Source organism: Oncorhynchus tshawytscha, linkage group LG08, assembly GCF_018296145.1.
Source record: "Oncorhynchus tshawytscha isolate Ot180627B linkage group LG08, Otsh_v2.0, whole genome shotgun sequence".
NCBI lineage: Eukaryota > Metazoa > Chordata > Actinopteri > Salmoniformes > Salmonidae > Oncorhynchus > Oncorhynchus tshawytscha.
Window position 1 is genome coordinate 23,868,458 of NC_056436.1, and position 14,013 is coordinate 23,882,470.

The following is a 14,013-nucleotide window of genomic DNA, read 5'->3' on the forward strand; positions in this document are numbered from 1 at the left end:
AGGAAGTGCTACCAGATCCATATCTTTTTGGGAAAGGAGGGGGCGATGACATCAAAGTTGCCCCACATTCAGAATTTCACTTCTTGTTCTTCTTGTTTGGAAGAGTTCTGTTATACACAGACATAATTTAAACAGTTTTAGAAACTTCAGAGTGTTTTCGTTCCAATAGTAATAATAATATGCATATATTAGCAATCTAGGACAGAGTAGGATGCAGTTCACTATGGGCACGCAATTCATCCAAAGTGAAAATACTGCCCCCTATCCTCAACAAGTTTTAACAATGGCAAGCATACCCATAACATGATGCAGCCACCACTATGCTTGAAAATATGGAGAGAGGTACTCAATGTGTTGTATCGGATTTGCCCCAAACATAACTCTTTGTATTCAGGACAAAAAGTGCATTGCTTTGCCACATTTATTGCAGTATTACTTTAGTGCATTGTTGCAAACAGAATGCATGTTTAGGAATATTTGTATTCTGTACAGGCGTCCTTCTTTTCACTCTTGTCAATTAAGTTAGTATTGTGGAGTAACTACAATGTTGTTGATCCATCTTTATTTTCTCCTATCACAGCCATTAAACTCACCATTGTCTCATGGTGAAATCCCAAAGCGGTTTTCTTCACTCCGACAATTGAGTTAGGAAGGACGCCTGTATCTTTGTAGTGACTGGGTATATTTATACACTATCCAAAGTGTAATTAATAACTTCATCATGCTGAAAGGGATATTCAAATGTCAATATTTTTTTAAACATCTACCCTTCTTTGTAAGGCATTGGAAAACTTCCCTGGTCGTTGTGGTTGAATCTGGGTTTCAAATTCACTGATCGACTGAGGGACCTTACAGATTGTATGTTTGGGGTACAGAGATGAGGTAGTCATTCAAAAATCATGTTAACCACTATTATTGCACACAGAGTGAGTCCATGCAACTTTTTATGTGACTTCTCAAGCATTACTCCTGAACCTATTTAGGCTTGCCATAACAAATGGGTTTGAACATTTATACTCAAGACATTTCATATTTAATTCATTGTAAAAATGCCCACCGACATTATGGTATAGTATTGTGTGGAGGCCTGTGACAAAAGAAAATCTAAATTTAATCCATTTTAAATTCAGGCTGTAACACAAAAAGTGTAAAAAAGTAAACGGGTGTGAATACCTTCTGAAGGCCCTGTTGGTTGTTACACTGAAAGTAAACGGGTGTGAATACCTTCTGAAGGCCCTGTTGGTTGTTACACTGAAAGTAAACGGGTGTGAATACCTTCTGAAGGCCCTGTTGGTTGTTACACTGAGAGTAAACGGGTGTGAATACCTTCTGAAGGCCCTGTTGGTTGTTACACTGAGCGTAAACGGGTGTGAATACCTTCTGAAGGCCCTGTTGGTTGTTACACTGATAGTAAACGGGTGTGAATACCTTCTGAAGGCACTGTTGGTTGTTACACTGAGCGTAAACGGGTGTGAATACCTTCTGAAGGCCCTGTTGGTTGTTACACTGAAAGTAAACGGGTGTGAATACCTTCTGAAGGCACTGTTGGTTGTTACACTGAGCGTAAACGGGTGTGAATACCTTCTGAAGGCCCTGTTGGTTGTTACACTGAAAGTAAACAGGTGTGAATACCTTCTGAAGGAACTGTTGGTTGTTACACAGAGAGTAAATGAATGACACAGAAGATAGCAAGCATCCATGCCCACAACGACATCGTCTCTAGAGGAGAGCAGAAGACGCTACAGTACCTCAGATTGGTTATGTAAAATGTAAATGAAGACAGGGAATCAAGTGCATTCAGATTAGTTTCTTCCCAGTGCTCACTTGGGGCCTATTCCCACAACGAGATATGAAGGAGAGACTGGGGAGCAGGGTGGTAAAAAAAAAGTACAGTAGGCCTACATTACAATAAACCAGGCTTTATTCTTTTATCAATATCATACAAAACATTACGTGATAAAAGCATATAAAGTATAAGCGAATTCATCGCAACGATCTGTTTTATATGGAAGACCATACCCACCACCCAAAATGTTTTATTAAATAAAATGCCTCATGATTTGTCAATGTGCACAATTAGTCTGTGCTTCAGTCTGATCAACTGTAGCCTACTGATAACAACCACAGATGCAGGTAGCCAAGAGACGCCTATGTGCTCTGATCCCATTTGGGCCTGGCCAGGGGAAACGTAATGTTTTTCAAACCTAAACTAGGCTTTCCCAACCCTCTCCTTGGACCCATTTTTTGTCTTAACCCTAAAACTGGCACACCTGATTCAGTTAGTAAAAGGCTTGAGAAGTGAACTAAAATAATCAACTCTGCCAGGTTAGGGTTAAGACAAAAAATGTGAAACGTCTAGGGGGGCCTGAGGAGAGGGTTAGGAAACCCCGGTAACCTATGCATTTATAACCTAAAATAGGCCCATTTCTTTGTGCGACAGCGGGCCCTCGATTGGTCAACCTTGATCTTGAAACATTGTATCAACTGGGACCAGCCCACAGCTAGATGGCAAACTTGCAACATTGTATTAACTATTCTGATCCCTAAGAGTTTCCTGTGAAAGTGAGCTCAGGACAGACAACTGTATTTGTGCAAGGGATACGAAGTAATCAGGTATTTTATGATGTTTCCACTGGATCAGAGCATAACATTTTTTCCTTTCACATCAAGGCTTGTGGTTTACAAAAATGGAGAGAGCTGGAAAGTTTTTTAAAATAAATTAAGGAACCATTATCATTCTCGATGGATGTGTGAACTTGTTCACTTGCTGTTTGAGGTGAAGAAAAACACACTTTGAGAAGCTCCACATCTCATTAGTGGCAAGTTCAGGAGCATAATGGCAGAATCTACAAAGGAAAATGAATCAATCAACACAATAGTGATGACATAGTGTATGAGTGTCTTTTTAAATTACAGACGCAAAGGCCTACATGATGCAACCCAGTATACAGCTAGCTCAGCCCTGTTCGTTTTTGTCCAATTACAGTTGTCTGTCTAAAGGGGTTTTAATATTTTCATCCTCCCTAGGGCCAGGTTTTCTAGGGGGGGGTAGGGAATCTGTTCCAAAGTATTCCCACGAATAAAAAAAAGATACGTGATTGTGTCAAGGTATGATATCATTTTATTTGAAAATAAACTCTTTTTGGGCTTAGTTGTGATCAATTTTCAGTGTGAAAATTATTATAATTATGTTGTTATGGCCCCCAACATCTGCTCAAAAATCAGCCCACGACTGAATCTAGTTGCCTACCTCTGCTTTAGCTTGTTCTCCATCTTCTTTTTCCATTGTGAACATATTTTCAGCACTTTTATTTCCATCAATGTACAAAACTAATTTACTCATGCTCGCTTGTCTCTCTTCAGCAAACATATAGTGAGCAATATATTTGGAACATCAAATTGCAATAAAATCACAGTATCGAATCTCCATACATATTGGCACCTAGGTATCGTGATAACGAATCGTGAGGTTCCTGGCAATTGCTAGCCCTAGCAGGCATGCACACACAAAATCAATACCTTTAGGGATTCTATTACAGATACATTTCTATATGCAAGAGATGCAGATCTAGTCTAGTAGTGAATACTGATTTTTTTTTTAAATCACACTTGTTCCAAACCTTCCTCACATAAAACCGATATATACAATATTGGATCATAAACACATCAATATAAACAAACCACTTCAGTCCAGTACATGGTCTGTCACAGCATATTGCTGCTTGATGAAAGCCGTTCACTTGAAGCTAAAAGAATAAGATGATTTATGGATTTCAATTATGCCAGGTAGAATGAACTGTTGGCACGTACACCACTCTGAAGAGACTTAAACCAGCAGGGTAGTTCTGGTCTTCAAGGTTGTGTGTAACTGATACATTCATTCCTACCCTGCACATATTTCATTAGTTGAGACCTTGAGATGGCATGATTTGCTGCCAAATAATGGTTAAATAGGATTGCAAAATGGGTTAAAGTGCCACTCAGCAGCCAAGGGAAAGTGGTCTGTACCTGTTATTCTCAGTGTCTCCTAAATTAGAATGCATGACTGACTGAGTTTGAGTGCAATATTTCAGAGGATAAACAAATATTTCATTAACAATTTAAAACCCAATTTCAGTTTTTTTTAAATGATTAAATTCCAAAGCAAAAGTAATCCATGTAAATGGCTTTGACACTAAACCAAGCCCTAAATTGGTTTAGTGTGCCACTATATTGGCTCAGCAGAGAGCGAATTACAGTGGCAAGAAAAAGTATGTGAACCCTTTGGAATTACCTGGATTTCTGCATAAATTGGTGATCAAATTTGATCTGATCTTCATCTAAGTCACAACAATAGATATACAGTGCCTTGCGAAAGTATTCGGCCCCCTTGAACTTTGCAACCTTTTGCCACATTTCAGGCTTCAAACATAAAGATATAAAACTGTATGTTTTTGTGAAGAATCAACAACAAGTGGGACACAATCATGAAGTGGAACGACATTTATTGGATATTTCAAACTTTTTTAACAAATCAAAAACTGAAAAATTGGGCGTGCAAAATTGCTCTGCAAGGGCCGCGGCTTTTGTGGAGCGATGGGTAACACTGCTTCGAGGGTGGCTGTTGATGTGGGGGGAAGCTACACGGTTACACTGGCAATGCTATAGTGCCTATAAGAACATCCAATAGTCAAAGGTATATGAAATACAAATGGTATAGGAGAAATAGTCCTATAAGTACTATATTAACTATAACCTAAAACCTCTTACCTTGGAATATTGAAGTCTCATGTTAAAAGGAACAGCCAACTTTCATATGTTCTCATGTTCTGAGCAAGGAACTCAACCTTTAGCTTTTTTTACATGGCACATATTGCACTTCTATTTCTCCAAGACTTCGTTTTTTTTAAACCAAATTGAACATGTTTCATTATTTATTTGAGGCTAATGGATTTTTATTGATGTATTATATTAAGTTAAAATAAGTGTTCATTCAGTATTGTTGTAAATGTCATTACAAATAAATTTAAACAAATAAAATAATATTATTTTTATTATTATAAAAAAAAAAAAATATATATATATATATATATATATATATATATATATATAAAATATATATATAAAAAATGTTTTTTTTTTTTAAATCGGTATCGGCCTTTTGGTCCTCCAATAATCGGTATCGGCATTGAAAAATCATAATCGGTCGACCTCTAGTGTCAACTAAAAACTTACAGAAATCTCTGGAACATGCAAACATCTCTGTTGAGTCTACAATACATAAAACACTAAAAAATAATTGTGTTCATGGGAGGACGCCACTTTGCTTCCTTAGCTTGCTGTCATCGACCGAAAAATTAATTCCCAAGACATTTTGCTGGAGAATGATAGGCTATCTGTCCACCAATTGAAGCGCAACAGAAGTTGGGTGATGCAACAGGACAACGACCCAAAACACAGAAGTAAATCTAAAACAGAATGGCTTCAACAGAAGAAAATACACCTTCTGGAGTGGCCCAGTCAGGGTCCTGACCTCAACCCGATTGAGATGCTGTGGCATGACCTGAAGAGTGCAGTTTACACCAGACATCCCAAGAATATTGCTGAACTGAAACTGTTTTGTAAAGAGGAATGGTCTAAAATTCCTCCTGACTGTTGTGCAGGTCTGATCCACAACTACAGAAAACATTTGGTTGAGGTTATTGCTGCCAAAGTAGGGTCAACCAATTATTAAAACCAAGGGTTCACATACTTTTCCCACCCTGCACTGTGAATGTTTACACAGTGTTCAATAAAGACATGAAAACAATTGTTTGTGTGTTATTAGTTTAAGCAGACTATTTGTCTATTGTTGTGACCTAGATGAAGATGAGATCAAATTTTATGAAGAATTTATACAGAAATCCAGGTATTTCCAAAGGGTTCACACACTTTTTCTTGCCACTGTAGATGGTGAATTTAAGAGGACGTGTGTTGAAATGTGACTGGGGTCGTTAGCATGTTACATCAATTCCAGGCTAATAAGACTGACAGTGAGGATAACTGCTCTGGGCATGCCTCGCACAGCACACCCTACTCAGGCCAGCAAAACATAGCCATACAAAAATACACAACAAACACACCACTGCCCTCAGGAAGCTTGTCACTTGAAGGGATATTATGACCACATGCAACAGCCAAGAAACCTGTCAGTGTAGAGCAGGTCATCGTCAGCACAGAAGCCAGAGGCCCAATCATAGCAGTGGTTATCAGAATACTCAGCAGGCACATGAAGGGGAAGACTGAATAGAGGAGAAGAAAACCAGAGGGGAGGAAAGGATAGGGCAGGAATGGAGGAGAGGAAAATGCCAGGAGAATAACGGGAAAGAGGAAGGTAGAGGAGGTTGTAGTACCTGAGAGGCAGATGAAGGTCATGTAGTCTCCCTGTCCTCCAGTAGCCAGGAAGGGGATCTTCTTCTTGGTCCTCCTTTTAACCTGCACAGCCACCAGCATCTTCTCATCGTGGGGTGTGAACACCTCTTTGTTGATGGCTGACTTGGCACTCATCTCAGGGGAGGTAAAAGTCGTAGAGAGAGGGGGATAGGGGAGGTCGTTAGCTCTTCTCTGTGGATGGGAAGAGATAAGAGCTCATTAGTGAGTGTTAGAGGTTAGACATTGCTGAAATGGGTAAGTTATCCCAACAGACAACTTAAAGCCCTTTACATTTCAGTGTCACGTTGGTATGAGGGGTCGGGAGACAGGCGCAGGAATGCGTAATAGGAGTTTTTATTACACCCAAATTACAGCGTGCCGTGTAAAGGCATGGGGACGAAAACCAAACAAACACTATACAAAACACAGGGTTGAAACCCAAACAAAAGTGAGGAGTACCTCGAATAAATAACACAAGTGCACAATGATTAACACACAGGACGAGACCTGTAATCATCTGTGAAATCCACAATGGAAAGAAAGCCAAAACACACAGCACAGGTACTCAGACGAAGCAACGGACATTGTAACAATAGTCTACAGGACAATGGTAAATCAAGGACACACTTATACAATTACTAATCACTGGGAATAGGGGCCAGGTGTGCGTAATGAATGTTCCGGAGGGGTCCGTGACATTCAGAAAAGAGTTGTGCAATTAATTGAGGCATATGCCATTCATTTTGACTTACGCACAAACAGAGCTCAAGCCTTCACATAAATGGTACGTTTCTCAGGAACTTTCTAGCCTAAAATCAACAGCAGTCTGGCCAATATCACTGAATACTTATTGTGAAGGTGAGAAAGACACTGGTAGAAACAATACGGTTACATTATAATGTGATTATTGTGGATAGTCAGATTAATTTAATAGCTTGATTAAAATGTTGACATGCTTTGCAAGAAGAATGATTTCCCTAATAATCCTGTTTACATTGGCATCTGATATCAGGCTACCTGATGGCACTCTAATAAACACAGAAAATACCCAATCAAAATAAACGTTCTACCACAGCGAACATGTTGTTTTTGGGATGCATATTTGATTGAGTTTGGACATATAAAGTTTGTATGTGAAAACGTTAGGTTACGACTGTAACCCCGGTTCTCTGATAGTATGAGTGGGATCTCACTTATGGGATACGCCCCCAGCGTATTCGTCAGCGTATACGCCAGAGTATTTGGCTGGACATGGAGAGACGTGTGCATCTGGGAAGGGTGTCCCTCCTACCCTATAATAAGGTCCAACGCAGCATCGCAGCATTCAAAAATAAGCAACACATCTTCCTCGCTCATGCAAGGAGGGGGTGGTCTGGTGAAATACCTCACTCATACCATCAGAGAACCGGGGTTACGGTTGTAACCTAAAGTTCTCTTTCAAGTATTTGTTTCGGTATTTCACTTCTGGGATATACTGAGTCCCACATTGCCAGACAAGCTTATCCTGACGACCAACTGCCCTGTGCGATATATCACACAAATGGGCCTTACTCGCAGAAGATCCTACACGTAAAACAGTATGCACCATGGAGCCTACAAAACTTTGCAAATGTATGAGGCGAAGCCCAACTCGCTGGATAGATATGCCCTTAAATAAAGCCTAGGACGTAGCCATTCCTCTAGTGGAATGAGCCCGTAACCAGCAGGAGACTGAAAACCCTTACTTGTGCAGGCCAAAGCAATAGCCCCCACTATCCAGTGGGAGAGGCATTGTTTAGTGAGCTCTTTACCTGTGTGAGGTTTCGCCCAGGAAACAAACAACATATGATCACATTTTCTCAATCCCTTAGTCCTATCCATGTAGACGCGCAGAGCGCGTACTGGGCACAACATATGCAACCGATGATGTACCGGCGAAGAAAACAGTGGGGGATAAAAAGCTACCAGTTCAAGGGGAAGACACATTTCAAAGATGGGTTAATAATCTTCGGGGTAAAGGCGGGGTTAGGCCGCAATGATACCCTATTGTTACCAGGTGTAAATGGTGCACATGGCGAGTGCACTGACAGTGCGTGAATGACACTTAATCCAGGGGCTCAAAAGGCTGTTGGCATAGAGCATCCAAAACAATTGTTAAATCCCATGACGGGGCAAGCTGTTTGGATACTGGGAAGCAAACGACGTGTCCCCGTCATAATATGGGCAACAAGGGGGTGTTGCCCCACTGTCGTGCTCCCAAAACCCACATGACAAACCGAAATAGCTACAAGATATACTTTAATAGTAGAAAAAGCCTTTCCTTTTCTACTAATTCCTGTAGAAACAACAGGATTACCGGGACAGAGCACTGGAACGGCACTCTGTGATTTAGTGCACCATTCCTCAAATAGGCACCATTTACAATTATAAAGGGACCTGGTGGATGAGGCTCTAGCACTCTGAATAGTTGAAATTACATTTTGGAGGAAGCCCGGCAGTGTTCAAGTTGAACCATTAGGCAACAAGGGAAAAAGGAAAGGCTTTTTCTATTATTAAAGTATATCTTGTAGCTATTTCGGTTTGTCATGTGGGTTTTGGGAGCACGACAGTGGGGCAACACCCCCCTTGTTGCCAGGCCCAGAGTGCCAACTGTTCCGGGTGAGGACGGAAAATCACCCCTCGCGCCTGGCAAAGTTGGTCCTGAGCAGGGGGAGGGGCCACGGATGACAGCAGAGTAGTTGAGTGATCTCCTGTAGCCAATATTTCTCTGGCCAATGTGGTGCTATTAGTGTGTGAGAGAGAGACCCTTCTCCTGCACCCTGGCTCGGGTGGGGGAAATCAGGGCCAGTGGGGATAATGCATACAGGAGGACGCGTGGCCACTCATGCGCCAACTCCTATCGGTGCATCCCACTCCCTCGCGGAAACTAACAGTGGACACTGAGTACTCTCCATTGATGCATAAAGATCCACTGCTGGCATGCCGAAGTACATCAAAACCTGATTGGCTACCTCTGGGTGGAGCTTCCCCTCTCTGTATAGAGGGTTCCCCCTGGCAAGTAAATCTGCCCCCAGATTTAGTACTCCTGGTACATGAGTAGCTCTCAGTGACTGGAGATGCACACTGCTCCACATAATCAGTATGTGTGCCCGTGTGTGTAAGTGAGGGGATAGCAGTCCCCCTTGTCTATGTACTCCACAACAATTGTTATTGTCTGTTCTGACTAGAACATGACGCACCTCCAGAAATGGGAGGAACAACATTAATGCTAAGGACACTAAGGAGCTCCAGGCAGTTTATGTGAGTAGATCGGAGATGGGGTCCCCACACCCCGTTGACTGTTCTGCCCTCATGAGTCACACCCCAACCTGAGAAAGATGAGTGCGTCGTGACTACTTTTCTGGATAAAACAGTGCCCATCTGGGCACCCTGTGACAGAAATGTCTGGTGTCTCCAGGAGTACAGTGCTACCATGTAGTCTATGGAGTTCTGTACATGGTGATGTTTGTGACGTATTAGGCTCAGACCTAGAGAAGAGACCCAGCATTGAAAGCTTCTCATATTCAAACATCCTAATGGGATGACTACTAAAGTCGATGCCATCAAACCTAGCAGCCTCAGGCATGTTTTGAATGAGACCAGGTTCCCTCTGTGAAACAGTGCTAGGCCATCTTGGAATGTTCTTATACATTCCACTGAAAGGCGAGCTTTGAATGATACCGAATCTAATACTAAACCTAGAAAAGAGATTATCTGCGTGGGAATCAGAACACTCTTTACTGTGTTTATTCTGAAACCTAGAAATGTCAGGCGTTCCAGTAGTAGCTGACTGTGTTCTAGGACCTCATCTCGATTGAGCGCACAGCAGCCAATCGTCTATGTACGTCATCAGCCGAATGCATCGGTACACTTCATAAAAACACGAGGTGACAGTGAGAGGCCGAAAGGGAGTACCAGAAATTCATAGATTATGCCTTGATTATTGAATCTGATACATTTCCTGTGAGGGTATTTTGAGATGTGAAAGTAAGCGTTCTTGATGTCGATGTATACGAACCAATCGCCTGGGTGCACAGAATGTAGCAGAGCAGTGTGTTTCAACATTCTGAACGTGTACTTTCTTAGTGTGAAGTGACATTGGGGAGTGTTTGTGAGACAAGAGGGGGGCCTTGTAGGAGCATCTACCTGAACATGGTCTCTTCTCTTTGGGCTGTACCCTGTGACACACCAACTTGGACCAGGTACGCTGGAAGAACTGGGAACTTGCACCATGGAACAGGCTCAGCAGAGGAGATAGAACTGGGCTTGGGGGAGGCCGTTCTCACCTCTCTGGCGATGGGGACATCACTAAGCCATCCGCTTCTTTCTCCTTATCCCTTGGGTGGGGTTAGGGGCAGGTGCCATGGGTGGGAAGGGAGGCTTCTTAGACCAGGGCCCCTCAGGGCCCAATATTCTTTGCAGCCCTGGGCTCACAGCCTGGGGGGCTGGGTGTCTGGGGATCTTAAAGGTCGAGAAGGGTTGACCTGCTGCAGCCTGGGCGAAGGTGCGGCGAGGTACATGGGAGGCACTGAGCTTCACCCTCCTACTTTTTCTCCTCGCACCATTTCTGCATCATCTCAACAGTGGGACCGAAAAGGCCTTTAGGGTCTACTGGAGCATCCAGAATCTTCAGCTTCTCACTATCGGACACCGTAGATAGGAGAGGGCTTGATGGCTCAACCTGGGATATCATGAGCCCCATCGCTCTTCCTGATGCCTGGACAGCGGCTTTAAGCAGATACAGGTTGAGGTCTGTGGCAATACAGATCTCATCCCACAGTCCCGGGTCCAGTGTGACCGCTAGCTCCTCCTGTAGCTCAGCCTGGTATGCAGAGAGCATGGAGGCGGCGCTGAGAGCCCCTACTGCTGTGGCGACCAACCTGTAGTCCTTCTCTGTCACAGAGGACTGGAAGCACTAGTACTTGGTTGGTAAGCTGGGGAGAGTCAAGATCATGGAGGACTTCTGGCTGGGGTGTAGATGGGAAGCCACCAGGGGTTCGATGGGGCATGTGGGCCAGCCCAATCCCTGTCATGTCAAAGCAGTCCAACACTGACCCACCATGGACAGCGTTCTCGGAGAAGAAAGGTGTACTCCAGTTACAGGTAACCTCCTCCAGACATTCTGGGAAGACTGGTAGTAATTGCCTGGCTGCATGTTTGGCTTTGGGTAGCCTCTTACCCTCATAGCGGGATGTGTTGGTCTCTGCTACTGCATTGGGCCAGGGAATCACCAGTTTATTCACAGCGCGTTTGCACACATCCTGCAGGTCCACACCGAGAACTGGTGAGGATGGCACCTCTCCTGCCTGTCCGGTTTCAGATTCCATGGCAGGAGGCTTGGTGGCCTGGCCTGAGGGGATGAAGGAGTCTTCTTTTCCATTCGATGATTCCGAAAGGAGGCTGTCGGAAAACCCTGTGGAGTCATTATCGTCTCCAATCAGGAATCCCGACAGAGAGGCCGCGAGGTCGTTGCTGAAGTCCTCCAACAGCGGGGCAATGGCGTCGAGCTGGTTGCCCCAGCTAGCGCTAGCCGTCGCTCCACGATTCCCTGTGGGGATATCCATTGTCTCTGGTGACACACTGGGGGCGCTGGCCCCCCATGTTAGGGTCATGTTGACTCAGGCTAGCTTGGCGTGCTTCCCTTTGAAGAGGGCACAATGTGGACAAGAGCCACCGGAGGCTTCCTGGGCATGTTGCAGCACACCGAGTGGGTGTCTTTGGCCGATATCGTGTTTCCACAGGAGCAGATTCTTCACAGATGCTTTTGTCACCATAGCTTGGATGCTATGCTTTTAACTGCCAGAAAAAAACTAGAATGGTCCGATAGCTAGCGATTAGTGGGTTATCTCCGACAGTGGCACTTGGTGTGATGGCTGGATACCGTTTCCGAAACAACAGATTAGAAAGGATAGATTGGTGTAGCTAGTAAAAGCTTTTCTTGTTGAAGTAAAACCAAAAAAGCTCGCTAGCTTGCTAACAACTAATCACTGTTTGGATACAGCTAACTAGGTCGTGAACAAGTTAGCCGAGTCTCAGCTGTACCTCTTCCTCCCTCAAATACTTTTCCTGTAACTATGGTGAAGGAAAAGGAAAATTGTCACCACTGCATAGTTCAGAGAATAGGGCCTGGCGAGTGAGTTTTAAGCTCACGCCTGTGGACAGTTTAGCTAGTTCTGGAAAATGCAGTCGTGTCGAGGTAAGCTTTCTGATGAAAAGTCGAGAAGAGGTGTTTGAATGACTCAGAGATGCTGCGTTGTACCGTTTATACGGTTGAAGGGACACCCTTCTCTGACACACGTCTCCACGTCCAGCCAATCATGGCTAGTGTAATAAAGGCTTCTGACGAATACGCTGGGGACGTATCCCAATAGTGAAATACCGAAATGAATACTTGAAAGAGAACTACTTCTAAGATGCATATATTCAGTTGTTCCAGACACACTAAAGAGGGAGGCTCACTCAGCTGGTGCTAGCACATGTGCAGATCAAATACACAGCTGGAACCCCGATTAAGGGTGTTTAGATGTCCTAATAATTCAAAAGATTACTGAGAAACCCAGCCATTTTAATTGGCGTATGCTTACGTCAATTTTGACCTTGAGCCGATTAAGAAAAGCAGAGTAAAAGTATTTACATAACTATTGCATAACCTGCCTAACCTGCCTACTGTCATAATCAGTTCAATTATTAGTGAACATGTAAACGTACTCAATGTCTTTGTTACATATCAGGAGAAATCACATGCACCCAGAAATCACATGCACCCAGAAATCACATGCACCCAGAAATCACATGCACCCAGAAATCACATGCACCCAGTGAGACATTAGTCCCGGAAGAAATAAAAGCAAAATAGCCCTGACATCTATTGACTGCTCTGTGCTTTCCAGTCCCCTCCACTGCAATCTCATTTCAGAAACATTCTACTCTCCAAAAGAAACAGCCCCATAAAACAATGTAATGCCACAGTGAGCGACTGCCTCCAATATCGAAAATGGGCTGTCATCTCTGTGTGGGGCAAATAATGGTGGCATGTAGCCTAGTGGTTAGAGTGTTGGGCCAGTAACCGAAAGGTTGCTAGATTGAATCCCCGAGCTGACAAGGTAAAAATCTGTCCTTGAACAAATCAGTTAACCCACTGTTCCTAGGCCGTCATTGTAAATAAGAATTTGTTCTTAACTGACTTGTGTAGTTAAATAAAGGTGAAGTAATTTTTTAAAATTACATCTCTTTTACTACGCAGGCAAAGTTCCTTCCCAGATCTGCTGCAAAATGTAAATGACTTCAGTTAGAAACTTTAAAAAATACAAAATTCTCAGTGAACAGCCATTACATTTTCCGTTATTGTAAACACCTTATTAAATGTTACTTTGTTCACATTATGCACGGACAGTTCCTCAGACAATGGAATCGGAAAACACCCAGGTTCCAAACACTGTGTGCTTTGCTGATAGTGTCAGAGAAAGCAGTGCTGAGGCAGTGCAATTGTGGCTGCAATAAATGCAGGATGTGGTTGTAAACAATAGTGTTTAATTGGGTCCAAATGCTCTCCGGAGAACTATGGATGGAGTTTAATCATTGTCTCAACCACAGACAGAGCGGTGG

General features: G+C 43.2%; 1 protein-coding gene across 2 annotated transcripts in view; it reads right to left on the bottom strand.

Moving 5' to 3' along the window:
• The window catches only part of LOC112256774 (syntaxin-binding protein 6), a 119,313-nt gene that overhangs the window by 88,450 nt on the left and 16,850 nt on the right, over positions 1-14,013 (bottom strand). For both annotated transcript variants that reach the window (XM_024430270.2, XM_024430271.2), the window contains exon 2: positions 6,372-6,582. In XM_024430270.2, the coding sequence (XP_024286038.1) occupies positions 6,372-6,525 (154 nt within the window). In that variant the 5' untranslated portion in view covers positions 6,526-6,582. The remainder of the gene's footprint in view (positions 1-6,371; positions 6,583-14,013) is intronic.